At 45.8% G+C, this 27,142-nt stretch overlaps 2 protein-coding genes across 4 annotated transcripts; both read right to left on the reverse strand.

The window, feature by feature from the left end:
• Positions 1 to 330: 330 nt before the first annotated feature.
• Positions 331 to 21,573, reverse strand: nck1b (NCK adaptor protein 1b). 3 transcript variants are annotated; one of them, XM_037455251.2, is made up of 5 exons: positions 21,318 to 21,573; positions 12,857 to 12,907; positions 12,218 to 12,458; positions 3,628 to 4,385; positions 331 to 3,430 (listed from the first exon to the last, which is right to left on the reverse strand). In XM_037455251.2, exons 3-5 carry the CDS (start codon positions 12,441 to 12,443, stop codon positions 3,230 to 3,232), a joined length of 1,185 nt encoding a protein of 394 aa, XP_037311148.1. In that variant the 5' UTR covers positions 12,444 to 12,458; positions 12,857 to 12,907; positions 21,318 to 21,573; the 3' UTR covers positions 331 to 3,229. The 3 variants fall into 3 exon arrangements, with proteins under 3 accessions (XP_037311148.1, XP_062415360.1, XP_037311149.1); XM_062559376.1 differs by lacking the exon at positions 21,318 to 21,573 and adding an exon at positions 13,102 to 13,222; XM_037455252.2 differs by lacking the exons at positions 12,218 to 12,458; positions 12,857 to 12,907; positions 21,318 to 21,573 and adding an exon at positions 9,760 to 9,905.
• Positions 21,574 to 22,677: 1,104 nt separating this feature from the next.
• Positions 22,678 to 26,931, reverse strand: slc35g2b (solute carrier family 35 member G2b). The gene is made up of 2 exons (XM_037456538.2): positions 26,492 to 26,931; positions 22,678 to 25,325 (listed from the first exon to the last, which is right to left on the reverse strand). The coding sequence occupies exon 2, from the start codon at positions 25,296 to 25,298 to the stop codon at positions 24,048 to 24,050; it is 1,251 nt and encodes a 416-aa protein (XP_037312435.1). The 5' UTR covers positions 25,299 to 25,325; positions 26,492 to 26,931; the 3' UTR covers positions 22,678 to 24,047.
• Positions 26,932 to 27,142: the final 211 nt, after the last annotated feature.

Consider the following 27,142-nt stretch of genomic DNA (forward strand, 5'->3'; position numbering starts at 1 on the left):
ATTGTATCCATTTTTTATGCCGTTTATTACGTCTTTTGAACACTCTAATAAACTCTTCTAAATTATTACACCTGAAGACAATCTCCCCTCCATAAAACAGTATTAAGAGCATGACATTCAATTTCACAGCACTGCCTTTATCATTCCACAGCATGGATCCGTTTTCTTCACTCGTACAGAAAAAAGCTTTGTGAGACAAAACACCAAGAAGCAGCACAAAAGCACCAAAGTTGAACACGGCTCATTTGTTCCGGATATTATCACGAAAAGTCAGGGGGATCCAAGATCACCTCACACACCGTTTCTGCGGTTCTCCGTTGGGTCAAATAGTTTGTTTAATAATATCCGTCACAAGTGACTGCAGAGTCCATTTAAGCAGATTTAAGAACCATCTCTGTACAGCTACAAGGCTCTGCTCATGCAGCCTCCGTTGGTGTGAGATGAAAAAAAGATCCCAGGTCATAAAGACATTGTTTCAGGGAGACACTGGAGTTCTGGATTTGAATATCAAGTAAGACGTTTTAAGTATTGAGGATTTTCTTTACATATGTAAATGTGGCTAAACTGCAAAAAGTGAATGTCTTTCACTAGTCTTTATACGAAATACATACAGACGTGAAAATAAGTCATCTCCGGGGAAACCATGACGGTTGCTTGAGGTGCTCTGACACGAGATTCGGGTCATGATTACATCACACCTGGGGGATGGAGGGGGTTTCTGAATGAACATGAGCACATATTATAGAACATACATGTTGGCTTTCACTGTCCACTTAAGAAGTTACACTCCACGATCTCAGCAATAAAGGTAAGGTCACTTGAAACTACACAGTGTCACCTAATGGGCATTTTATGAGAGACCGAAAAGAAAAACGTTAGACAGTGACTTTTTTTTTTTTTTTTTTCCTCCGCCGACCGCTAGATGAGGAAACTCTTCTCCACAAGGACGCCACCCCCAAACACTCACTAATCGGATGCAAAGCCTCAGCCAATCAGCACGCAGTGGTGATGAGAGGTGTCAAGAAGAAAGGAAATGAAAGGGGGGGGGGGGGGCGCTAAACCTTTGGTTGACAGAAAGCTGTGAAGGCACATTAAACTCTCCTAAATCCTTCAAACTGGAGCACGTTGCGTTGGCGCTTGTCATTTTACTGTGGAACTGGAAGTCAGGGAGGAAATAACACAAAGTGAAAATAAAATGGGTGTTTGGCCGTAGTGTTTTCCCACGGGTACCAAACACCGTCTCACATACAGCGGATGAAGAAACGGCACCAATGCAACGGTCTGTTGGGTGTAAAAGAGGACGCAAATACTTATTTGGTGACAGAAATCAAAAAGGGGACAACTGAAAACGAAGGGAATACAGGCACAACATATTCATTTAGTTTTTTATAGATTTGGGACCCCAAATAAACACAAAAAAGGTTCAGAATTGCATTTTAAACCATGTTAAAAATGCAATTCTGAGTCCCAGCAGAAGCCTTTTAGTCCCGGAATGTTGGTTTTGAACCATTTAATAAAATGGGATCTCACTTAAATTAATTGGCTACCGGTAGTGTGGGCGCATAATCAGAAACTGGCAGTTTCTTTTAAACAGCCATAAATCAAACTGGAAGGTAATTGTTGCACTATTTATAATTCATCTTTTGCAGAGAAAACACGCAGCTCTCGTATGAAAAGCTGGGAGATGGAGGGGGAGAAAACAAAAGGACCCATGCTTTGTGTTCATGCTTGGATTGATTAGACGCTACGAGCCCTCCCATCCAAAATCACTTTTTTTCTAGCATGACGGAGGTTCATTTCACTCATCGGACTGGGAGCAGTAATCCAGATCCACATTCAGAGTCTCTCCCCTACATCCCACTTCACTGCATTATAAGATGAAGGTCCATTTTTCCATTCCTCTACAATGAAACTCTTCGCCTCGCCCTCCCCCTCCCCCTCCCCAGTCTCTGCACTCGGGTCCAACTGGCCCGGGCTGGAGAAGTCATCATGGCGGAGCATCGTCTCCCTGAGCGACGCTGCAGCTCTGATTGCAGCCGCTGCCCCCTTCGAACATTCAAAACTCGACTTGGTCCATTTTCACTCCGCAAATACAAACCATGTGTCCCGCTCAACACGTTTAGGCGCCGTCTGTTCTAACTTGACATTGACCGTACATTTGGTGGGGGGGGGGGGGGGGGGGAAACATAGAGTAAACCCAACCCCCCCAAAAAAAAAGACATTAGGAGACTTCTTAAGACGTCAGACATCACAGAAAATAACCAGCATCCTTTTTTCCAAGTCAACTCATCCATTCCCGCCACTAATTCACGAGCGGTGACATCATCCTCTGAACTCCCAAACTCCCCCCTGCCCCCCCCCGCCTCATCGCCTCCAGCGGGTCAACACTCATGCAGGGGGAAGACTTTCTGAATCTTCACATGACCTCTAGACACACGCACAAAAGTGGGCGGCTGCGCGGCGTTGTAACATTCACATGACACGGATATACAGCAATACGCCAGACAAGCAGTTCTTGTTGTACAAAAATAAAAAGTGGCACAACCCAAGTCGGATGCTGCGAATCCTTTTCGGCTACAGGCGGCGTGCGAGTGTGATACTGCGATCCTAACAGAATTGTATCAATAAATATATTTTGGTCACTTAGTTTTTATTCATCATAAGCAGTTAGCGGAAGTTGCGGATTAGCGTGTCCTCAACCATAAAGAGAAGATAAAGACAGACAAAAATAAAAAAAATAAACGAGTTTGAAAGGTCGACCTCATCCGAAGAATGCCTCATACGGGTAGTTGTTGTGAAGTGAAACAGTTAAAAGTCATCACATTTTTAAAAAGAAAATGTTAAAAAGATTATATATTATCAACAAAAACAAAACAAAACAAAGTAAACTAAAAAAGGCAACTCTAATAGATATCAAGGTGGAAATAAATGGCATTGCCTATGACCTAACGCATCTGGATAATTTAAAATAGGCGACCGAGAAGTCTGTAGTCAACTCTCTGGAGTCCATAGTCTTTGTGTCTCCCACTTCCATCACTCTGCGCTTCTCCCATACCTCCTCTTGGAATGCTCCCCAATCGGGCATTTAAGTCCTGATGATGTGTTGAAGTCCTCAGGCTTGGAGTTTAAATGTTAGTGTGTGTTCTGGCTTTAAGTATCTGAATGTATATATATATAGGGATGAAGTTAATGTATAGATGTGTGTGTGTGTGTGTGTAACGGAGAGGGATCAGGAGGCAGCCAGGGCCTTGATCAGGTACAGTTTGTCTCCCTGCTCGCTGGTAAAGATGGGGGCCTTTTTGTAGTGTTCAACAAGCTCTTCCATAGAGTTGAACTTGCGCTGTCCAATGCAGTAAAGGTTTTCTTTCATCTGCACCTTGAAATGCTTGTTCTTACTCTGCGCCTTCAGGGAGATGGAGAAGTCATTCGGCTGGGGAAACAAAAATGGAAAACACAAGTTTAGCATTCAGACAGGGTTTTATCATAAAATCTGTCTTACTCCTAAGTCGCGGCGCCATCAGATCGTCTACGTTTATTGTAGCATTCATAGCAGAAGTCACAAGTCACCCCCCCGCCCCCCACAGTAAAGAGGAGCCCGGCTCCAGTGACGGTGCGCCAGCTACTGACCGATGACTCGCTGTCCCGGATGAGAAAGTCCCCCTCCACGCCTCTCTGGTTGAGGGCCACCTCCGCCTGGTGGCGCGTCACCTTGCCGTAGTACCACTCCTTCCCCGCGAAGCGCCCGACGCTCGAGGGCGAGATGTAGTCGCAGTCGGGCGTGGGCGGCCCGGCGGGTCCCGCCGCGTACTTGTGGGCGGCGGAGTCCAGCACGGTGACGTAGTTTTTGGGCACCAAGCCCAGCTGTCCGTCCGCTTTGCGGCACTTCCACCACTCGGGGTCGTTCTCGGGCTTCTCCACCACCTCCATCACCTCGCCTTTCTCAAAGTTCAGCTCCTCGTCGTTGCCCGAGCTGAAGGGGTAGAGCGCCTGCACCGTGTGCAGCACCCGGTTGCCGTTGGCCGTGCTGTTCACCACGGCCGCCAGCTTCTCCGTGAGCGATCCGGCCGGGTCCCCGAGGCCGCCCAGGCCCACGCCGCCGCCCGCCGTCCCGTCCATGTCCTCCGTCACGTAGTTGGACGGAAACCAGCCGGACCGCCCGCTGTAGCTGCCGCGCCACCAGCCGTCGCTGCACTTCTCCATCACCACGACCCGCGTGCCTTTCACCAGGGACAGCTCGTCCTCGCGCTCCGCCGCGTAGCTGAACTTGACCAGGGCGGGCAGGTTGAGGTCGTACAGCCGCTCCCCGTTGTCCGTGCCCGCGTCGGGGTCGGCGTTGGACGCCGTGTCCCTCGCCCCCGCCTTTCGGCTCTTCACCTTCCCGATTCCTAGAGAGAGAGAGAGAGCAAGCAAAAGGGAAAAGGGGTGAGAGTTAAACGGAGAAAACGGCACCATCAACGTTCCCATGGAGTGGATCCAGAGAGGCAGGACAGGGAGGTAGTTGGAATGCACAGACATTTAGGGTTCTTTTGGTTTGCAAGTCCCCTGAAATTCACATTTTTACAAGCTTACACTGAAAAAGTCTAAAAGAAATTGGAAAAAAAACAGACATCTTGAAATTTAAGGGAGTCAAAACCTCAGACAAATACCAGGCAGCGATAATAAGCATTAGGGAGGGTGGGTACAAAGGGCAGAAATCAGACCTTTCCACATTCAGTGCCCCCCAGCCTCCAAATCCAGATACATTCTTGAGGATTTGTCCTAGGTGCTGAGAAGAAAAAACCCAATGCTGCTGTGGTTAAGAATAAACAGGAGTGTGGTGAAAACTTGTTTTGGCGCGGACCTATAAATCCTCATCACCGGGACCCTTTATGTGCTAATCACCACTAAACCCACTTCTGACCCCCCCCCCCTTTGCCCTCCAAGCATCCCACTGAGCTGACCATTTGATTAAAAGAGGGGCGAAATCGCAGTCTAGCAGAGATCAGGCTTTTTCACTCTGTTTGCAGTCTTCATGGCGTCCAGTCACACAGACCACAGGGTGAATTATATCACATCTGCTGTTGACCTTTTGGCAACTCTGAACAGCCAAGGGGCTTACGGGGGGGGGGGGGGATTACCGAGCCTTTTAGCCGTTCCCTCCGTTATGGAGCCCACAGGCGGATTATTTTTGGCAGGCCATCGCCTTACTGGACAAGAATTTCCACTTGGCATGCAAACGGTCGCATGAAACACACGCGCAGCCACCAGAACGCCGCTCTAATAACCCCCCCCCCCCCCCCCCCCTGCGTGGTCCACCGCGTTGCTCCGCGAGATCGATGCTCTCACCGACGATGTCGCCACAAACAAAACCAGAGCCGAGACAGACGCGGTAATCGCCATTTCTGATTACCTTTGCAAGGCTGTCGCTTACATAATCAAAGGTCAGCTGAGTAAAATTATATAGGCGCGTCGGGGTGTTGTCTCCGCCACAGCCGGGAGGACGCTGTGTTGAACGTGAGCGGTTTGTCACTGCGCCGTACCAAAGCTGCTTCCCTACGGTTGAATTGACACTTGTGTGTGTGTGTGTGTGTGTGTGTGTGAGAGACTCAAGGAGTGCAGACTAATTTCATAGTAGCGCAGAGAGTCCCACGTCAAATTGCTTCCAGGTAGACCCTGTTATTAGTCACAGCGCTGGAGATAACTACAGAGTCCAGGCCGGGTGCTATGAGTGGACGTCTGTACGTGGAGGTTAAAGTCTGCCGACGTCTCTGTGCAGCCCTGATAACTCAAAGACCCCCCCCCCCCCCCAAAAAAACAACAACTTCTGAATCATTTTCATGAGATGAAATGGCCAAATTACACACAGCTGCTAGCCCCAGGATGTGCACAGCTGGAAATGACCCAGTTAGCTCCAAACAAGGGTTAAGGGGTCAACCCGGCACAAATAAATGAACTTTCAGCCCCAGCTGAGAGCTCGTGTTTTATCTCTCTGGCCAGGTACATCGGCCCTAATGAGGGTACCCTTCCTGCTTCCTACACACAAACACTTGACATTAAAAAAAGATCAGTAATAAGGGGGGGGGGGGGGGGGGAGCGCGTTTGACTATGCGCAATCTGAGCCGAGGCACGACGTACGTCAGGAAGACGAGGCGGAGGGGAGGGCACCTGCTGCTGGAGGTTTGAATCGCTGAGGATTCTCAGGTGGTGCCACACAAATAAGAGTTTGTGCTTCCTTTTACGATTCAGCACAAGCTCCTGCATTGATATTCTGTGCTTGGACATGATTTTGTTCAATTTTCCCCATGCTCTATTTTTTTAAGGAGAAAATAACTTCATAATCATTTAAATTTGCTATTTATTATAACAATTTATTTCTTATTAAAATGATAATTTGTTAATATTAAATGATTTTCTGGATTGGAGGGACGTTTATTTGTGTGAGAAAGTTCATGTGTTTGAGGAAGGATTATTTGTTTTGTGGTTTTCCATTTATTTAGCCTAGATTCTCCCCCTGGAGAAAGAAAGCAATCAGAACAACTCCAGCTGGGTATTACTTTTTTTTTTTAAAGTTCTTCCCCATCAACAAAATTGATTGGTTGCAGATCTTAGCTATAGATGTATCCCTCTGGATTAGTGCACGTATTTAAACGTATACGATACCCTTTCAATTCAGCGAATGCAAGTTACAATGACAATGACGCGTATTGACGGACGCGTCACTGGTCACCATCAGGGCTGAAGCGTGGCTGGTTATCGTACCAGCAGGCCGGATGTGGTAGCGATGATTAATGCCTCCATGCAGATGTGCGAGCTGCACGCTTCCCGTTAAAAAGCCACACGCGCCGCTACTCCGGGATACGGTCTTTAAGACCGAGGACCAATTAATAAGTATAATAAACGCACTGGAAACTTTGCTCTTTTGACGTCAGATGCTTTTTCCTGAGAAAAAGGATGCAGAGGAAGTAAATCATGCCGCTTCCCGATGGCAGTAACTCACTGCTAAAACAATGACAAAAACCGCGGCACGGACACGTCACTCTGCTCAAAAAAAAAAACCTCACTCTTTGTCTTGAAATGGGGCGCACCGGCCGCAGGAGGAGAGGAAGAAAGTGCTGGCGAGCTTGTTTGGCTACCAGTGACGGGGAGGAGCGGGTTTTGTTTTTGAACTCCGTCCTCCCTTTGCTGGCTGGCTGTCCATTGTCTGCCGGGGCCCTTTCGACCCCTCGGCTTCCCTCCATTCCAGGCCTCTTCCTCTGCGAGCGACAACACCCCGCGTCAGCCTGTCTGACAGCGCCTGAGCATCCCTGCCCTGGAACACAACATGACCACCGGGAGACGCACTTTCAACTTTCTGGTAATCGGCCCAGTACAAACGACTGTGGAGAGGGGGGGGGGGGGGGGGGGGGTGTCGCTCATCTGTCTACGGCGTCTCAAACCCTTGACCACAACGTGTCGCTTGCTCTCGAATGGCGACGCGACGCGGGCAGCCCTCAGGACCAGGCGGCTCAGCGCGAGGCTTGCACATTGGATGCGAGGACACTTTGCGTGGTCAGAAAGTGTGAGTGAAACCAGCAGCTTCCAAAAAAAAAAAAAAAACCAGCAGCCACCAGTAACGGTGTGATGGAGGGGCAGAGGAGCAGCATTGCTGTGTGGAACCGTTCCTGAGAGTACAAACAAGGGGACTGCATTCATTCCAGCGGTCATTCACTTGTTCCGTGGGTTCATACTGGTTCTGATTCAGGCCTTGCTTTTGATAACCGCATCGCTACGGGAACAGTCGGACGATTATTCCAGCATTTGTAACCGTTGCGAAATATAATTTTCACGGTCAGGCTGTTTTAAAATGTTTTTCACATGACCCATTTATTTGTCTTAACTTCTACTGTGGTGCCCCAAACTTAAATGACATATCTTGGGATCCCCTCTCTTCACCACTATCAGCATTTTGATCGAAAACTGAAAAAAACCCTCAGCGGCCCCTCTGGGATCAGTCCGGCGACAGTTTGGAAACATATCACACTGGACTTTGGACATATTTAGGTTTTTCTACAAAACCATTTAGAAATGAAACGATCCAAAGAATAAGAAAACAAGACTACAGATCGACTCCACAATGCCAGCGTTCAGTCCCTGACATTTTGTTACTCGTATTGATGTTCACCAGCCAGCTGTACTCAGGGCATGGACTTCAAACGATGACTCACCACAAACTAATCCTCACGCTTGTAAAGCTCGTAACGGCAAATGTTTGGCAAATTTTGCTTTCTGTCGACCCACCGGTCTATGAGTCAACTATTTGGTTTTGTGCAATCGGGGAGCTGCGCTGTAGCACTTCCACTGTTTTCTACCAACATGTTGACAGTGCCGGTCTTCAACCAGCCCAAACCACTGCTCACTTCCTGTTAAGCAAGTCACTCTGGCAGAAGGCACGGGAAAACAAAAGATGAGCAGACAGCTTTACGGGGGGGGATAATCCAAGTAGATATTGACAACTCTCCCGCAATTTTAAATGATGATTTGTGGTTTGGAGAGGAGTTGGCAGGAGTTAAGAGAGCGGGAGCGAGGGACAGAGACGGGCGGAAAGTCAAAACGGACAAACCCCGCACAATGATTCAACTTCCTTCTGACTTCTCACTTCCTCTCTTTCCGGCACTCCAACGCTCAGGGAGAAATGTGGCTCAAATTAGAGTTTCCGGCTTCCAGGGAGGGTAAAGAGAGAGAGAGAGAGTAACTAACAGCTCTCAGTTTGCACAAGAAGAAGGTTTGTTAGCTCATTGCTATGTTCTTCCGAGCCCTTTGCACTCACTGGGTTCTTTACAGGCGGAGGACACACGGACACAAGCGCACACACACACACACACACACACACAAGTAGGGAGATAGACCGGGACAGGAGATACCACTCAACAGTTACAAGGTGAGATTACAGCATGGGTGTGCGCCAGGGCCTTTTTAAAAAGTGTGTCAGCGCGGCTGTAAAGTATCCGCGGCCCACGGAGCTGCCGGGTAATGACATTCCTCTGATAACCCTGCGAGGTGTGGGAGATGAGAGCCCGGGGTCCCATCCATCAGCGGAGACCCCTCGCCCCCCTCAGTACAATGACTACAGTGTTCTACATGAGCACCCCCGTCAACTGTAGCTCAGGACGGGTGGTGGGGTGGACAGGGTGGAGGAGAGGGGCTGTGGGGGGAGACAATTCCCAGCTCCAGCAAGCTCACCCTGAGGGTGTTACAAACATTTTTTATAAAGGCTTCGGCTACTGAGATAGTCCTAAACAGGGTGGAGAAGGGGTCTCGGACCATGATAGTGTGATCCACCAAGTTGAAGCCCACTCACTGGGACCAATGCAGAAAACAAAATGGGAGTAGGATAACAGTGTGTGTGTGTGTGTTTTGTAAAGACAGAATGATTGCTGAGGCAATTACAGGCTTCGGCTCAGCAGAAGGCTTCTCAAACGCATATCCACCCAGTCTCTGCAGACGCTCACAGTCAGCCGGAAAAGGCCGCGAAGACATTATCTGTCCACCAGGACAACACGTTAGCACAGAAAGCTTTCTGCCCGCTCTTACTGACACGTTCACTTTGCTGACCTGAAGGTGAAACCTACTCACAACCGTAATGAAAAAAGAAAACCGTGACAACCGCTTTTGCAGAGAGAAAGAAAAAAAAAAAAAGAAGAAAAAAAAAAACATTCCAACTTCAGACAAAAGGCTTTCAACAGTGCCTGGAAAACAGCAAACAAGGGGCAACAGAAGACTAATAAAGTGGAAAAAACTCACGAAAGAAATGTTTGAATAGGTTAGCCATGTTCATTTTGGGATCGCCGTCTCTCCCCGTCTCTTTCCCGGCCCCTGCTCTCTTCCCACTGCAGCTGTAGAGTTATTCCATGTGAACACCCAGAGAGCTGGGCGGATAGCGGAGCAGGACGGCCCACTCCCCGACCATGTGGTCAGCCTTAGCCAATGAGGGCGCGGGATAGAGGGGCCTCTAGTCTCGCCCTGGAAGGCAGAGTACAGAGGCCTCATGGAAACGGTAAGAAGCAGGGGGGGGGGCGGGGGCTGAAGCTCAGACTGAGAAAGGAAAAAAAGATAAAAGGAAGAGAGGTATGGGGAAAGTAAAGGATCCATTCCGTCAACTTTAAGCAGCAGATTGGTTTTTTAAGGAAGGTAGCGTTTAAAAAAATGAATAATAAAAACGACTGAGGATCTGTGGGGACACGGTGCAGCAGCTGAGTACGACCACGAGCGCTCTGTCACATGACTGCAGACACACACACACACACACACACACACACGATGACACCTCTCCACACCCAGCAACGGCTTGTTTCTCCTACGTAACATATGGAAGTGCAGTCATCGGCCCACATCACTTATTGTTCTTCCACACAAGAAAAAGAAACCATCCACAACAATCTTCTCATTAAAACTACTACCAAATCTACTTTTGGCTCATTAAGAAGGACGAATGAAGGCGACGTAGTTACAAGCTTTCTCCAATTGTTTAACGAGGGTCACATTTGAATGAACTCATGTTTTACATTAGCCCTTGTTTTATTGGGCGGGTGTGTGTGTGTGTGTGTGTGTGTGAGTGAGTGAGTGAGAGAGAGAGAGAGGCTGGAGCCTGTGTGTGACGTGCAGCTGTTCACCTGAACTTATTTGATCAATGGATGTAGTAACAGGTGGTAAGTTGTTAGGAAGCCCACCCCACAACCACACACCTCAAAAAGAAGTAAACCTACACGCTTTGGAGAGAAAACAGAATGGGAGGATTAAGTGCAGTTAAGCAATTTACCAAACTGAGCAATTACTCAAAGGATTTTTTGGGGAATTTAAGAAGATAGCATTATATCAGCTCTATTTATAACAATAAATTGTTATATAAGTTTTCAAAGTATTTTGACACAACCCGCTGTTCAAATGTCACCAGTTTTCCTCTCACCACAAATGTTGCACAGCCGATGAAACACACAGTGCAGCTAACAGGAAGACACAGTTCCCATGTTCAGTCGATAAGGGTTTTGCAAACAATGCAGTTTCATACGGTTAGAAATTGAGCCCATTCTGGTTAGAAGAACACACACACACACACACACACACACTCACTGAGCGTCTGTGCACGAAAAAGCCACTTTAGTGCAAAGGCTTCCCCCTCAGCAGTTCACAACACACAAGAAGAAGTCATTATCACTCAATCATCAATGAGCAAGAGACATAAAGCCTGCACTGTGGTTTGAATATATTGCGCTTATTAAACGGGCTAAAACAACAGGTCTAAAATCTGCTCTATTAATTGAGGACATCACGCAGGCATATTCAGGTATGCCTTCAAGTTCCTGTGGAAAACAGTACAATCTTTAATCTAATTACATCTGTCCCAAACAAACATGAACATGGTAATCAGCACTTAATCGATGCCTTGCAGAGCAGAACTAGTGGAGATGTGACAAGCATCAGAAACTAAAGACCTTTACATTGCAAAATTGTAGGCGAAATGAATACGGGGCTATCTGGATGCCAGTGGTTAGTGTGCTTATCCCAAATGATCACAAATACCTGTCACCAAGAGGAGTTGAGCAAAGACAAATGGCAACCTTGGCTTACATACAGTCATGTTTGGCATGCTCCTGGCATTAAAAAAAAAGAGCCTTGGCGAATCGAAGTGCCCATAAATATTACTGCCGTGTCCACGGAGCAGACACCTGTGTCCTATCAATTCTGGTAAAAGGGTAGAAGACATTTGGAAAACGCATTGTCAACACAAAAAGAAAAAGAAAGGCATTCTTAAGTACTGTAAAAGGGCTTTACCTGAGCCGAGGCTTGCACATCAGAGCGGAAAGACGGCACAATAGACACTGTACTCCACACACACCCCAATCAGATACTGAAGCTCGAGTACAAGCGTACTTAAGTCCTTTCATCCAATCACACATCGACCTATGACCATCTTTCTGTTTGGGGCTGTTACTGTAGAAAGCAGACTACATTAGATACCACAACTATGTGGTCGCATAAAAACTGAGGAAGCGCTGGCCTAGCAATAGTCTCTCTATTGCTCTCAATCAAAAAGATCTTATGAGTGCGTGGAGATACACAAATGTTTGGAGTGCAAATACAGGTTGACAGGAACCGTGTGAGCTCTCTTATACAAAAACAAACAGACTTCAGTGCTTATCAAACCATCGCAAGCTGAATGTAACACTTGCAGAGCAAAGAAGGCAGAAATGTTTGGTTTTACCAAGCGTGTCTTTGAGATTCTTGACAATGGAAGCCTTCCTGGCACTGTTTTTCCTCTCCACGTAGTTGGACGGCACGAAGCCCGTTTTGTTGGTGGCATTTCGGACCCTCCACCACGATTTGGAGTCGTCGAGGAGCCAGAGGCGCTCGTTTTTCTTAATGTCCAGCTCCTGGTCCTGCTGGGCCGTGTAGTCGAACTTGGCAATGACAATCACCTCTTCCGTCATCTTGCACTCAGTGCACTGGAGGGAGAGGAGGAGGAGATGAAGAAGGAACAGACGTCAGGGTGGCTAGAATGGATAATCGACATTACAGCAGATAGGTAGGTCTAACCCTACGTTCCACCACCAGAATGATGACACAGATTCATCTGTGTACAATAATACAGGGTTTGCTTCAGGGAGGTGGTGGGCAATAAGGATAATTTTCTGCCCGTTTTTTAAATAATGACAGTCAACATCCAACATGCATTTAATTGCATGAACATAAAATCTCTCTATTATTGTGCACGCACACACGCGAGTGAAATCTCCATCTAAACATATCTCCTGTATGTGCCGTTTGTTGCAGGCACAATAATTGAGAAAGAGACACACTAAAAGTATATTTAGAAACAGTGTTTGAATATAGATGTCGGTACCTGTACTGCATCAAAGCTGACAACTTCAAGGGCTCCGATACTTTTGAGGACCTGGGAAGAGAAAAGAGACAATGCAGGGGATTTACAAACCGACTCTTCCGAGCGTGTCTTAATACTAAAAAAAACCATGGATCTATATTTCTGATTAAGTGACCTGATACCACAGCTAACCCTGAGAAGGGGCCAGCTACCATTTCCAGTTTAATCCCCCCCACCAATTGTACTCTTGAAATAACAGATCTAACCGACTATTCTTCTCAGTCTTCAACACTGACAGCTGCCAAAGAGGACAGAGCCAATCCCTCAGCTCCAATATCCACATTCTTCATAGATTTACAGGGGATGATTATTTCCTCCCAGAAGCAGTCCAACGATTGTCTTCTGTGTGAAGAATCCAACATGAATCTGCGAGCCGGAGGGATGGCAAAGATTACTGTAATGGGGGGAGTAAAGAAGAGGGGCACTGTGCGTCAGCAGTGCGGCTACGTCAAGGAACGGAGCGCCCACTGTGATGTGGGATAAGCACACCGAATATTCCTGTGTGTGCGGCCTATGCAAATGCTGCGATTGTGCGAGAACCGCGTTACATACATGGTTCCATTGTTTTGAACGTTTCTTATCACGGGGACATTCAAGCTCCCTGGGCATTTAAAAAAAAAAAACGATTTGGAAGTACACACATAATCAAAACTTGCTTGTGTTCAACAATAAAACACATTCACAACGACAACTGGTCTTATGACCCTGTGTAGCCACCGGCACATCTATGCCGAGGCTCATGCTGCAGCACTTGAGGAGTGGTGCACTTGCAGAGCAGCTTAGAAGTCATGGGAGTGGAAGGAGTGTCACCTTTCCTCCCCCCGCCCCCCCCAATCCTGACTGACTTCAGGGACCAGACACTGACCTCATTGATTGAGAGCCCTTGGTTTTCATTTGAGGCAGCAGTGTATAGGTTTCGGCTCCAGCTGGCCTTGAGATGAGGCCCAGGCAAACATGAGGAGCCTGGCTAAACTTTCAGCGCGATGAGCCGAGGGGAGCAAAACAAACTGTAAATAAGTACATGCTCGGAGCGCAGGAGAACGCTACAGCTTGCTACATCATTAAAAATAAACAACAACAAGAAGAAAAAAAAGACCAATCCAGAGTCAATTTTGTCCTCCTAAGTCAGGCGTTGTTACCTTTGTTTACCAAAAGACATTAGGGTGTATAGCGTGATTCATCTCACGGCATGTTACTGCCTGCTCCTTTTCCATGTCTAACGATCTGAATGCACACTGGGAGACATGTTAGGAAGCGGCACACATAAACAAAGAGCTGATTTACTCCCCTTGAGTGTCGCCTCTTTCACCAAGACAAAGGCAACAATCCCTCCATTCCTTGGGCTGGCTTACTGTCTGCCAAAGAGGCTCAAAAGTGTGTGTGTGTGTGTGTGTACGTTCTACTTCTCCATTTACAACATCCCTCCCTCACGATCTTTCGTTTTCAACTCCTGCCATCAAATGAAGGAATCATCAATGTAGGACGTTTTCACCTATCCCATTAGGTCCAAACTGGGATGCAGAGTACACACTGCATCCCAGTTTGGACTTTTTATTAAACTGCCAGCATCACATCGAGTGTGGCCGCGCAACTGAGAGCACATCAATACCGCAAAGATACTACAGATGTGAGGGGAGGATCAAAAAGTCGGGGCGACAGATGCTGTGAGCCGATGGCGCAGCTGCGGACCGAGTCAAGGCCGCTCGCTACTCGAAAGCACCAGGTCAGATAGGTCAAACTTCTTAAATGGTGTCACATACAGAGGGGAGGTGCGTTTACTCCGCTGCCTGGTAGAATTACCAGGCACCTCATCCATCACCTGCCGCACATGCTTCCACAGGTCTGACCAAAATTGAATATTAAGTTTTGCTGCTTGTTTTCATTGTTCTTCCTCATACATAATCAATGCCTCTACTAAATCAATGTTAAACATTTATTTATTATTTGAGCAAACATCCCAGAATTCGGCAGCACTCAGCAGCACATTGAGATCTTAAAAACTGAACACGGTGGAGACACAGAACGAGTTCGGGAGCTGACTTCCTGTCACAAGTCGATCCCATTGGAGGTTAAAAAGCTTAAATGTCAACGTTTACAAAGAAGCCCAGGCATAAAACTATTTTCACTACTGAATACCAAGCTGACTGAGCGGGTCCAACTTATCTACGTCACGAGCGGCAGTTCCAAGCAGATGACTGCAACACCCGTGTTTATCGTCATCCACTCGTGTTCTCAAGAGTGCAAACACCGATCACAGCGGTTTCCCGTCAGCAAGAGCCCCCTTGACCGAATCTCCCACAGTTATCTTTAGAGAAGACAAAGCTTGCTTGTCAATTACGTTTACCATATTGGCGAGCCACAAGCCAAGACAATTGCAAATTAGTGGTGTAATCGATAGTCAGTTTGCAGGTTTTATGAGGTTACTATGAAACATTACTGACATGACTTGATCACATCCTGCAGTTTGGAGCTGCTCCCCCCCAACCCCTTGAGAACACGAGTGGCGATTAAGTCCAACAGCACACCCAGTGGCAGTATGCAACTCTAGTGTGGACACCAGAGGTTATGAAGTAAAACATTTCATTAAAATAAACAAAATCACAACTGGACACAGCATAATCTAAAACAACCCAGAGAGACAAATTATGGATGCGTGTGCGTGTCTCTGTCCGCGGTGGGAGCAAATAGTACCCACTAATCGACAGGATCGCTGAGGCACTGGGACAGCAACAGCATGAGCTCACAGAGACAGACAGAGTAACCTAATCCCTGTGACAGCCTGCTAAAATCACAGCCTCTGCTGCCTTCTGGAATGTGCTCTGTATGCTCACTCAGCCCCTCTGGCACTGCTGCACTTCCGCCAACTTGGACCAAAACTCACATTTTGGCCCCACGGCAGGTCTCACTTCACAACCGGACGGTGTGCGGTTATTATTTTCCACATCGAACCACAGCGGCTACTAAAGAACCCATGAGACTGCAGCTCATCCCAGCGGTTCTAGATTCTCTCAAAACAAAGCAGCAAAGGGTCATGGGAGACTTGGCAGGCCAGCTGTGAGACAGGAAGTGTGGACACAAGGGTGACCGGATGATGGGAAAGTGATGTAATCTGACAGAGTGCAGGCCTGACCCCAGAGTTCAGATAACCTATTGTTGCATGTAATGTACATCAACTAAGATAGTTAAGAACCAATTTAAAGCTTGACCAATGGAGCTGCCGGAAGAAAACGTGACAATCCCCAAATTAAGAACTGTACTATTCCAGTATCATATTAAAACGGAATCAAGGACAGCTGGGCCTCTAGTGTTTTGGGCTAAGCCTATAGGCTCAAGACTGTGTGAAAGCATTTGGTTATTCCCCCCCCCCCCCCTCAGGATCACCCTCAGTAGTTGGGGATGACCTAAAATAGAGTGGTTCATGTCCTTTGAGAATTGCCAGAGATTTGCTCTCATAGCAACAACCAACACTAAAAGATTCAAATTTTCCTTAAGGCCCATTTCACATCAAAAGACCCGCTCTACGGTCAAAGCCAATCTGTGAGAAGCGTACACAGATGCCGCCATTTGAAATATGTTGTTTAGCAATTCGGCCACAAAATGTCGCAAGCAAAAACCAACACGGTCACTTTGATATCAAAGCAGTGTATATGAAGCTCAGATTTAACTCACCCCATCGACGTTTATTGCAAGCACTGAGTACTCACTTCTATTGTATTAATCTTTTCTCAAACACCGTTATCTGAAAATCGTCCTGTCTCTTCACAACGGCATATTCTCCACTTCACAAGGGATGAGCCTGGATGATGCTATAGCCCAGAGAAGGCACTGGAAAACGTGCTGTTGTGGCTGGAAAACTGGATGAGATGTCATTTTTTGTGTCTTGTATTGTGGGACGGTTAAGCCCAACTCAACATTAAAAAGCGAGGACCCAAACATGAGACAAAGCACTACCTTTTAGTGTGTGTGCTGGGAAAGGAAAAATAAATTACATAACCAGTGCTTGTAGAAATCATGTGTTAAGTTCAGAAATAGGGGCACTGCCATAATATTTAGCTAAATATGCAAAATTGTAGGCTAAAACTTTACTTGCCAGCATTTACACTCAATTTGTTCAATGTAGTCTACAACTGTTCTTAGCAACATGCTATCAAAGCAAAACATTGACGTCCCCCGTTAGTAAATACAGCAAAACATAACACCTCCAAGTAAGAAAGGATCCATTTCCTCAGACCCCACCTACATCAGCAAAGCCTACGCATCTGCATCCACGCCTCGCTTGAGTTGCCAGTTGTTTGCTTATTAGCAACTAAGTTCATTGATGGCTACGTCTCAAAAAAAAAAAAAAAAAACTGGGATCAAGGCAACAGCAAAATAAACCTTTAGATTACCTCACCAACTCAGAGCTCTAGGGGATTTTCCCAATGACTGATCTGACTCCAAAAGCAGGAGGATCCCTAACATCAAGTGCTAGAACATGGTAAATCTGTTGTGGTTTGGTTGTGTGTTCTCCAGGCAACTTGAACTACACAAAGTATAAAGGAGTCAATAAAAAAAAGAGACAACTGTAGCCATGCAATGTACCGACGCTGTACACCTGCTGCAAATGCAGCATTCTGGGGCGGTGGGAAGTATTGTTGTTGCATTCGAAAAAGCAGGTAATTTGTAAACCGCGGCCTGATAACACCCAGCAGCCTGTGTCAGAGGTGAAATGGATACGCTGGCTTCCTTAGTCTTCGTATATTCTGGCAGATATGAGCCCTGGGGTGCTGTCACAATAGGACTAAACAAGCCACTTGGTATAGAAGTCTGGGAGGGCCACGTGTTAGAACTTGTGAGAGCAACGCGAGTGTGGGAGGCATTCCAGATTGAATGGTGATGCCATGAAAAATCTGGGGTCAGCAAAAAAAAAGCCGTTAGTTGTTTCGTGAAACGGCCTGCATATAACAAATTCACCAAAATATGGTTTGAAATGGTTTTGAATAGCTATACGTACTTGACATTATTTTATTTTCTGAACAAACTGTCAGTTTGTTCATATTGGGTGTGTAAACACTGAAAAGCAAAAGACTCAAAACTGTCAAACCTAACCCTCATGAAGCTTAAAATGGTTCCTGAGAACAATTATGGCAAATGTTACAAGTTTTAAGGTTAAAAAGGTGCAAATAACTGTTAAGCCTCACCAGCTTGACTTCAACCAATGCATTTTAAAAGGTATAGCAAAAGACAAAAAATGGCTTACTACAAGATCTGTCACTTTCATAAACAGTTAGAAAAAGAAAAAACTAGTGTTCAAATGTCTTGTTGCCACAGATTTCTTTCCTCATCTTTGCTTGTTTGCGATGCCTCCGCCTGGTGGTGCAACAGATCAAACTACGGGTTAGAACTTTTTCCAACCAACACTATATTTGACCACAATACATGTGACTATATGATATGTGGATTGAATACTTTGAATGCAACCTTTGTTCATTGGCAGTTTGTGATGCTGCCATCAGTACTTGCCCTCCCTGTGTCAATTTTTAACACGGATAGGTTGTTTGCAATGTGACATTCCGATAGATTGAGCTCAACAATGGTCGGGCGAGTGGTAGAGCTATATGAAGAGAACCGTTTGAATCCTTTGTTACATGGGTCAACCAATGTTGATGACGAGACCCATGATTAACATTCCTCATTGGAGTGAATTATACCTTTAGGAAAACCTATTGTTGCTGTTGAACTAATTCACATATCTAGTAGGTGGACCAGAAATGTATCGTAGTAAAAACGCAGCTGTGCCTAAAAAAAAAAAACAATTCTGTCATCATATTAAGAGCCGCAGTTGCAGGTACACATGCACTCTTTTTATCCCCCACAGTGACAAACACCAAAAAATGAAAACCCTGAACCATTATAAACTAATGGAGGAAAGAACCACTGAAACTGCACACACAAGGAAGTCAAATCACTCACTCCAATGAGAGCAGATATTTTAACCGCGCACACCCAACAATACGTTTTGCAGAAGTGAGAAGAGATTTCAACACACAAAACGCAATCAACTTTGCATATTATGATAACTTTGCTTCGTGTGTTGTAACAGCTGACTAGAGATGTTTTTTAATGTTTTCGGATCAACTTGATAAAAAAGTGCACCAATTATTTTGTACTGTATTGCACCTGACATGTGACCTGAGTTACCCGTAGAAAGAACCGTTCTTATTGACTGCTCATGCATTTAGGTGTGTTTTGAACAATCAGAGTCAAACATACCAGACAGAAAAGGGTATATTGTAAAAGAGGAAATGGAAGAGGGCATACGCAATAACAGATTAAAATAAAAAACAGAATAACAAGGAACAATTCCCCTTATTGGTCAACTTCGATAGAAACTGAAAGCCACATACATCATTAGAATCCTGGGCCTGTTATGTTACTTGGGAATTTTCAACCACATTAGATTTTTGGCCATTACACAAATGCACAGTTGGTACTTTCCCCTTAGGCTGCGAGGACACAGATTTGGCTCCGTGGGGCCACTGGCAGCAAATAGAATGCACTACCAAAGAGGCATTGGCAGGATAGGGACCTTCTCATTGCATATCCATAAGATTAAACTGTCAAAACATCAAGCGAGGGCATTAGAAGGTATCCGAGTCAACAAGCGCTATAAACGGGAATGAGATTAAATAAATTGGGCCACATCACTGCATAGCTGAATACTAAAAGCTTTCCTTCAGAGAGGGGGGGGGTCCTTCATCCCGGAGTGGATGGAAGCAAAAGTTCTCTGTGGGTCTCATAACAGTTAATCTCCACATGTCTCACAAATTGGGCTCAATACCAAAGAGAATATACGAACCTTTGTGCAAATTGCGTTTGTAACCTTCTTTCTCCGTGCGATTGGTACCGAGCACAGCGGACCTAAAGTTTCTCTCGCTCTCCCCTTCTCACCTCCCCATAACCTTAATGAGACACTGTGAAGAAGTCTGTCAGTGTGACAATAATTACAGAAACGGTACGATTCAGGAGCCGCACAGAAAACCCTTTGGCGCTTGAAAAGAAACGCACGTCGGCCCCTTGAGTCGCTCACATCGAAATGAACCACATACATCTCACAAATGAGTATCTGCGGGATGGAACGCTCGAGCCATATCCTTTTGTGGATTGTTGCAGGGTGCTGTCGAACAAGTAATGCAACAGGCCACACAAAACACAGGGGCTTGCCAACAATTATGGAGCCTTATCGCCCACCGTGCCGCTGGAGCATGACATTTGGTCGGGCTTTGGTTGTGTAAGGTAGAAACAATGCAAGGAGAGAAGTAACGGGCGATTTTGCCCCGGGAAGAAATGGTTACACACGCACGGTCCGTACCGATTAATGGTCTCCCTGGGTAGAAACTAGACAGACATTTTACTGCTAGTATCAGTTGACAAATTTCTGTCTTTGATTTGGGAGCTAAATTGATGCATTGATTTGAAAAAAATGTATTAATTTATCAATGAAAAACATTCCCTGGAGCCAGCTTCTCCTATGTGAAAATTTGCTTTTCATTCCTTATGGTTGGTAGAGTTGTAAACAGAACACATTTCAGTTTGGCACAGCTGCTCAGCCAAAAGATTCTTGAAGGTCAACTTTTGTTTTTTTTTAATAAATTCATTGTCAAATACATATATAATGAATCATGTAAAAAATATGCAATTAACCCATTTTTCCCATGCATGTCCTAAAAGACCCTATTAGTATGCAAGGAGGAGGCGGACTACAATTACCATTTGTGGTTGTTTAATAACCACAGCTAACCAGAGTATAGTCACAGGCAGTCATCAGTTCATCGCAGCCAATTCCTCCATCGCGACAATGGCCACGGTGGATTCAAATCACTGCCAAACAAGTTCAACTCGGGAATAACTAGAACGTTCATGTGAAAACATTCACAAGAAGACCCGGGAGACTGCGGTGGAAGCAGAAGGCGCCGGGTAACCCGTTCACTGTGGCTGCCGTCGAGGCGTCCTCTCCATTCACGCTCTCACGCTCGAGACCGTCAACGTGGTGCCAGCACGAAAATGACGGGTTGCTGGATTCAGAGGCTGTAACGCAGTTCTATCGGGGCTTTCAACTCGTTAACCCAAAAAGCCTGGACGCTCGCGCTGTTCTTACTTGGCTAACGGACCCCCGTGACTAAAAAAAACGCGTGTAATGGCTAAAAAATGCCGGCTACAGCCGCACTAACCACTAGCCGGCCGGGTAACCGTATGTTGGCCATGTTGGCAAGGCGACAGGATGGTTTTTCGTCTGGCTTAACGGTTACCCGACGTGACTTGTAACGTTACTCGGTGAATTCGAGGGTAGCAGGAGCTAGCCTGTAACCGTTAGCTCTCGTGAGGACCGTTGGTGTGGTAGATTTCACCGTCAGTGGCAAGTCAGAATTAGACCACGTCTTACCTGATTCCCGACGACCACCTCTTTCGTATGTCCTTTGGGAAATTGTCAATGTCTAGGAGCAGGACGCCAACAATAAACGGGAATATTTGCTAGCGGCCGGTTATTTTTCCAACCCCAACAAGCTAGCCTAGCCGATGAGACGATGTGCCCCGTTGGAATAGCATTTCTATATCAAAGCATGTCATTGCTGGGTAGCAGTGCTAGGCTAGCCACAAGCAGCCTCACAAGCTGTTCACATTCCTGGTTACTCCTACCTGTGTCCGATTGGCTGCTGGGAAATTGGCTGTGCAATGATTGGACTGCGGCGCTGTCGCTCTATCGCACTGCAGCTGCTGATGTTTTGGATTACCGTTAGCATCCATCGTTATTTTCGATTTGAGAGGCTAAATCAATCTAGTCACTACTTTCAATATCAAAATATGATTAATTAACAAAAACGTTATCATTTTATACTCAAAGTGGAACGCCTTAATATTTCAGCCGTGGTTGATTTCAAAGTGAATGTGAAGCTTAAGCTTTATTTTTTCAGAAATTCCCATAAACAAATGATAAAATATCATAATCACAGTCTAATATTATCACTAACTATTACTATACTATTACTTACTACTTGATTTGGCCCAGCTGTCAGAAAGAAAACACATGGGCCACTTAATTGTATATTGTTGCATACTGTATTGTTTTTCCAATTTTTCCAAATCTATTTTTAACTAACAACTAGATTGAGAAAAGGGCATATCAAATCAGCTTACATAAAAATTATTGTACTTGTAAAAGGTTTCCTGCAGCTGGTAATATGTTGTCTGTACTTGAGAAAGCCGTCAATGATGGATAGCCTATATGTATATTTAATGGTTGAAAAGCCATGCTAGCCTAGTCTTTTTCAACCTTTCAACCAATAATGAGCCGTCAGACGTGTAGCATGAGAAAAGACACTCACACACATACGTTCAGTAACTCATCAGTAAATTCCATGAAGGCATCTCCCAGGAAATGATACTTGTAATAAACATGTCTGTGGTGAAGAGGCTTGCAGAGTCATTTGGAAGGTTGTGCAGCTCGCTGCAGGATGCAATCTGTTTCCTGCTCAAACAGATGGGCCTTCCCTTCATGTATTCAGTTTCGTGCAGCCAATTCCATCCCATCTCAAAACAAGATGATGACACAACACACACAATGGAGACCAAACCCAATGTATTCACATGCATAGTTTGAAAGAAAAACTGTTGTTATTGACCATAGTGTTTTAGAAGAAAAAGGAACATGACAGCCATAGTGTGTCTTCAAAATAAAAGACAGTTTCAAATTGTTATGTCTTGATGATTGTTGTTTGATTGCAAATGAAATGAGCTTAAAGATCGATCATCACCATGTAATGATTTTATTTCAGCAAAACGTCTTTCTTTGTGTGTGGGTAAAACCACAACGATGAATATTTCCGGTTACATATTAAATATACGTGAAACATGCAAGTGTTGAAGAAGCAGCTGTCGCTGTCACCGACTGTGGGTTCTACACGTCATCCTCTGAGTTTCACAAAGTTACAACCCATTACAAGCTCATAAAGTTTTCAAATATTTCTGCTTCTGCTCACTAAATGAACAGGCTTTGGGTGAGCCGTGTCAAGTCATGTGTTTGGGCTGTTTTGATGCAGTAATGATTATTAACCCTGGGATGATCTTCTGAATACACCACAGCTACCTCGGATTAACTGACGGAGTGAATTGTGAATGCCACCTGCTGGGCTCGTCGTGAAACATCCGTGTTTGTGTCAGCTTTGAACCGCAACATGGCCTCTTTCATCCGCTCTGCATCATCGTACGTCTTTATCTCATTCCATCAGGGTCGCTTTGCCCTGGGGACACCGCGGCCTTGGCTTGGCTTGCTTCATAGAGAAAGGAAACACCACGGTGAGCCACTGAATTGTCCATTAGAAACAAATCCGATGGTCTCATGTTGTTAAAAGGGGACTAATTTAATACAGTGCACCTGCCTCTGGCCATTAGCTCGACATACGTCTGAAAGTAAACAGAAGCAGCGCCCGGGGATGTAATCACTAATGTCGAATATCAAGCGGCTTGCTAGTGCCCAAGCTTACGTGAGAGGTAAAAAGAAAACACCGAAAGGTTGTGCACAAAGTGATTGATCTTCCATTAACCTCATATCCACCCATATTCATCTTACTAATAGCAGTTTAATTGAGGAAATTACACACTTTTGCAAGCGACAGATAACGGCTATTAAAAGCAACACCAGTTATTTTATGAAACATGGATGGTATTCATTTTTATTCTTTAATTCCTTGTACGTAATGATTTCTTATCTGACATTTGCACAGACTGACACATGTGGGATACACCACACCTTGTTGATGTTATTACTATAAAAGGTGCATTTCATTCAAATGATCATCTTACATCGCCACTCACAAAACCAGATTCAATATGATTCAAAACGTTGGAGCAAAATAAATCACATAACTTAAACTGATTTTTTTTTCTTCATAATTTGGTCTTCAACACAATTCGACATTGAAGCAGTACTATCAGGGGCACGTGGTCACTGTGTTACATTTGTCTTTTATTTCACACACAAATATTAAGACATTAGTCACACAACTGGCACCCTTCATACGACACAGCAATACAAAATCATCAGATGAAGATCCAGACATTCTTTAAATTGCACAACCAAGCAACATTGTAAACAAATAGACGGACATATCCATGCTCATTTGACGGGTGAGTCCAGGATCTCTTGATAATCCTGCCGAATCGCCCTGCTCACCCTGTACAGCTTGACTCCCGTCAGGGTGAACACACTGACCATGATGACCAGGGCTCCGATGACGTCGTAGACGGACGGGATCATCCTCAGGACAATGAGCTGGAGGAACATGGCGACCACGATCTCTAGGTGCTGCACCGTGCTAACTAAGGCTGGATGAAACTTGTTTAGAGCGTAGTAGACTCCGAGGAACGCCACGGTGGAGCAGATGCAGATGCAGATTAAATAGCCCCAGGTCTCCCCGTCCAGAGGAATGATGGGCTCCTGCATGATGAACATGGTGGAGGCCCCCCACACCGTGCCCGTCCAGCCGAAGGTGAAGAGCGCCGTCCACATGCTCACCCGCTCCTTGATGGCTCGGTAGACGATCATGGAGAGGGCGGCGGTCAGGCCAGCCATCACTGTCATTGTGTAGCCGAAAGCCTCCTTCCAAAAGCCCAGCCTCGTCTTCTCCTCGTCTGCCACGTTGGGCACCATGACCAGGCACAGACCGAACACGCTTCCCACCACCGTGACCACGTCTGTGTAGCCCAGCCTCTCGTCCAGCAACAGGAAGGCCAGGATTGCACTGAAGACGGTGGTGGAGGCCCGCCACATGAGGGTGCCGTTACTGGGTGGTACTATAGCAAAAGAGGTGTAGGCGCAGGTGATGGAGATTACATTGCACACACCGTAGAAGAAGAGGCGCAGCCGGTAGCCCTTGGGGCCGAAGGGGGCCTCGTGGTAGTAGAACACCACGAGGATGGACAGCACCTGGATGACGGAGCGGATGAAGAGGAGCTCGAGGGAGGGCACTTTAGAGCGGTCGGCTGCTAAGCGAGTGATGAGTGCCACGCAACCATGAGCCACCGCTGCCCCAAACAAGGCCATCCAGGTCACCCTGGAGGCCAACACGTTTGCTTCTCCAAAGCTGGCCAGCTGGCCCCCGACCCCCTTGTCTTTTGGCACGCTCGACTGCTTCGGCTGGGTCTCCAGGGTTCCAAACAAAGTCCTGGTGCCTTTGCTGTCCGACACAAGTCTCTTTCCCACATTAGCCTCGGCGAAGGCGCCGAACTCTTCGAAAGAGGGTGCATCGTCATACCCTTCATCACCAGGCTGGGGGAAGTGGGTGGCATATTTTACTGTCACCGCGTTTGGATGAATCTTCACCCGCTTTTTGGATCCATACTGCAGGGAGGATGAAGCTCCATCCATGTTGCTTTATGCTTCAGATGGGGTTATCTGAAAAATGACAAAATCATCATTGAAATGTTAGCTATGTGACTTTGTGGGATGCACATTTTCGCCATGGGATTTCTGAGGGAAATGCATTTCACAACTAGTTTTTTTCACTCCTCACGTCTACACACACATTTATTCAGATAAAGCATGTACTCACTGTATCAGTCCTATCTCACTTACCTAGCCTTACACGTGTGGTGTGTTACATCTATAAATACCCCCCGTGAGCTCAAATAAGCCAGGCAGCAAACACTCTGAGGCTGATGCAGTCTGATGGGGATGAAATTACATAACGAGAAACCACACAGGGGGACGATACATGGATGTGGGCCACTTATGAGATGAAAGGAGTTGCACACCACAAAAAAAAAAAAATCAGAGCCTGGAACAAGAATTGTAAGCAAGGGTTAAGTGGCGCTGTAGACTTTGAATGCCCCCCCCCCCCCCCAAATCATGAGGGATTTGAAATACTAAACCTAAAAAATATTGTAAAAAATATAAATAATTAAAAAAATTTTTTACAGCAACAGAAATGTTGTAATGAAATGTAAATGTACATGTCTGTGTGTATGTACGCACGCACGCACACAAACACACACACACACACACATGAATGTATATGTATATACACACATATACACATAAATATACATGTGGATTATAACTACTACATTCATTTGGTCCACTCACAGAGACGCAGCATGAATAGAACCACAAGGGGGCAGATGGATACTGGCATTGGCGTTCTCTCCTCTTAAATGCAATTGCTCCTCCTTTTAGAAGCATAAATGAATTCAGTGCTACCTAATACTGAAATAGTGTGATATAAGGTTTGTATAACAGATAAATATACCAAAGTAAACATTTCATCTTTGTGAGTCTGAAGGAAACCCTCGTGCTGTGAGCATTTGAGCCAATTAAGCAAAGCTTGATAAAATACTATTTCCTAGAAATTCGAGACAGAAAAACCACGAACAAAAATCTAAACGCCTATTTGGGTCAGAGTTGAGTTTCATAAATGGACATGTTAATTACCAACATGCAAAAACTGGCAAATGGCGTTAATCCCAGATTCTGAAAAATCGTTATCAATTATAGGAACCGTCTTTTGACTCGTTGCAATCTGTGTGCAGAAAGAGAGAGAAAAAAACACAAAATCGTCTTACCTCTCGTTGATTGAATGTTTCCTATTGATGCATAAATCGATGCACGGGTTGTATCATAAATGAAGACCTCGTTTAATATTTTGATCCTTACATTTGGCCGACTGCCATTTCCCCATCTCTCCCCCCCCCCCCCCACACTTCGAGTCGCGCGCCCCTCGAAGATGCGCGATGCTTGGTCTACTTGGCGATGGACGCTGCTGCTGCTGGGGGCGATGATGATGGTGATGATGATGGTGAGGAGGACGATGAAGCTGGTTTGGAGGAGCCGGAGAGAGAAACAACTGTCGCCGTCAAAGACTGTGGGTTCTTCCACGTCATCCTCCTCCCGGAGCCTCGATCCCACCTAGACGCGCTCATTCGTCATCTCTCAGGAGGGAAAAGGGATGTGCGTCGGACAGTCATCATCATCATCGTCATGGTCATACGATAAAATCCCATCCTCGTCAGGAGAAAGATTTGATTTATAGAATGGAATATACGGACGCTTAATTGCACTTAATGTAATTTTTATGTTTAATGGTTGGGTTTCATCCATTGGTGGATGATTGTTTTCTCCACATCTGCAGATAGAAGAGATAATAATGCCATAATCCTCTCTGGGACTGTCTCATTTGCCCCAAGAAGATTCTCATGAGACATACATTTTTTTAA

The sequence above is a fragment of the Pungitius pungitius genome, chromosome 19 (assembly GCF_949316345.1).
Source record: "Pungitius pungitius chromosome 19, fPunPun2.1, whole genome shotgun sequence".
Lineage (NCBI taxonomy): Eukaryota > Metazoa > Chordata > Actinopteri > Perciformes > Gasterosteidae > Pungitius > Pungitius pungitius.

Bases quoted from the DNA above. Each gene is read 5' to 3' on its own strand.
- nck1b (XM_037455251.2), bottom strand. From the start codon at position 12,443: ATGACGGAAGAGGTGATTGTCATTGCCAAGTTCGACTACACGGCCCAG. The intron at 4,386-12,217 runs GTAAAACCAAAC...CTCTCTCTCTAG, and splicing joins GAATCTCAAAGACACGCTTG to GAATCGGGAAGGTGAAGAGC. The intron at 3,431-3,627 runs GTCAGTAGCTGG...TTGTTTCCCCAG, and splicing joins TCCGGGACAGCGAGTCATCG to CCGAATGACTTCTCCATCTC.
- slc35g2b (XM_037456538.2), bottom strand. From the start codon at position 25,298: ATGGATGGAGCTTCATCCTCCCTGCAGTATGGATCCAAAAAGCGGGTG.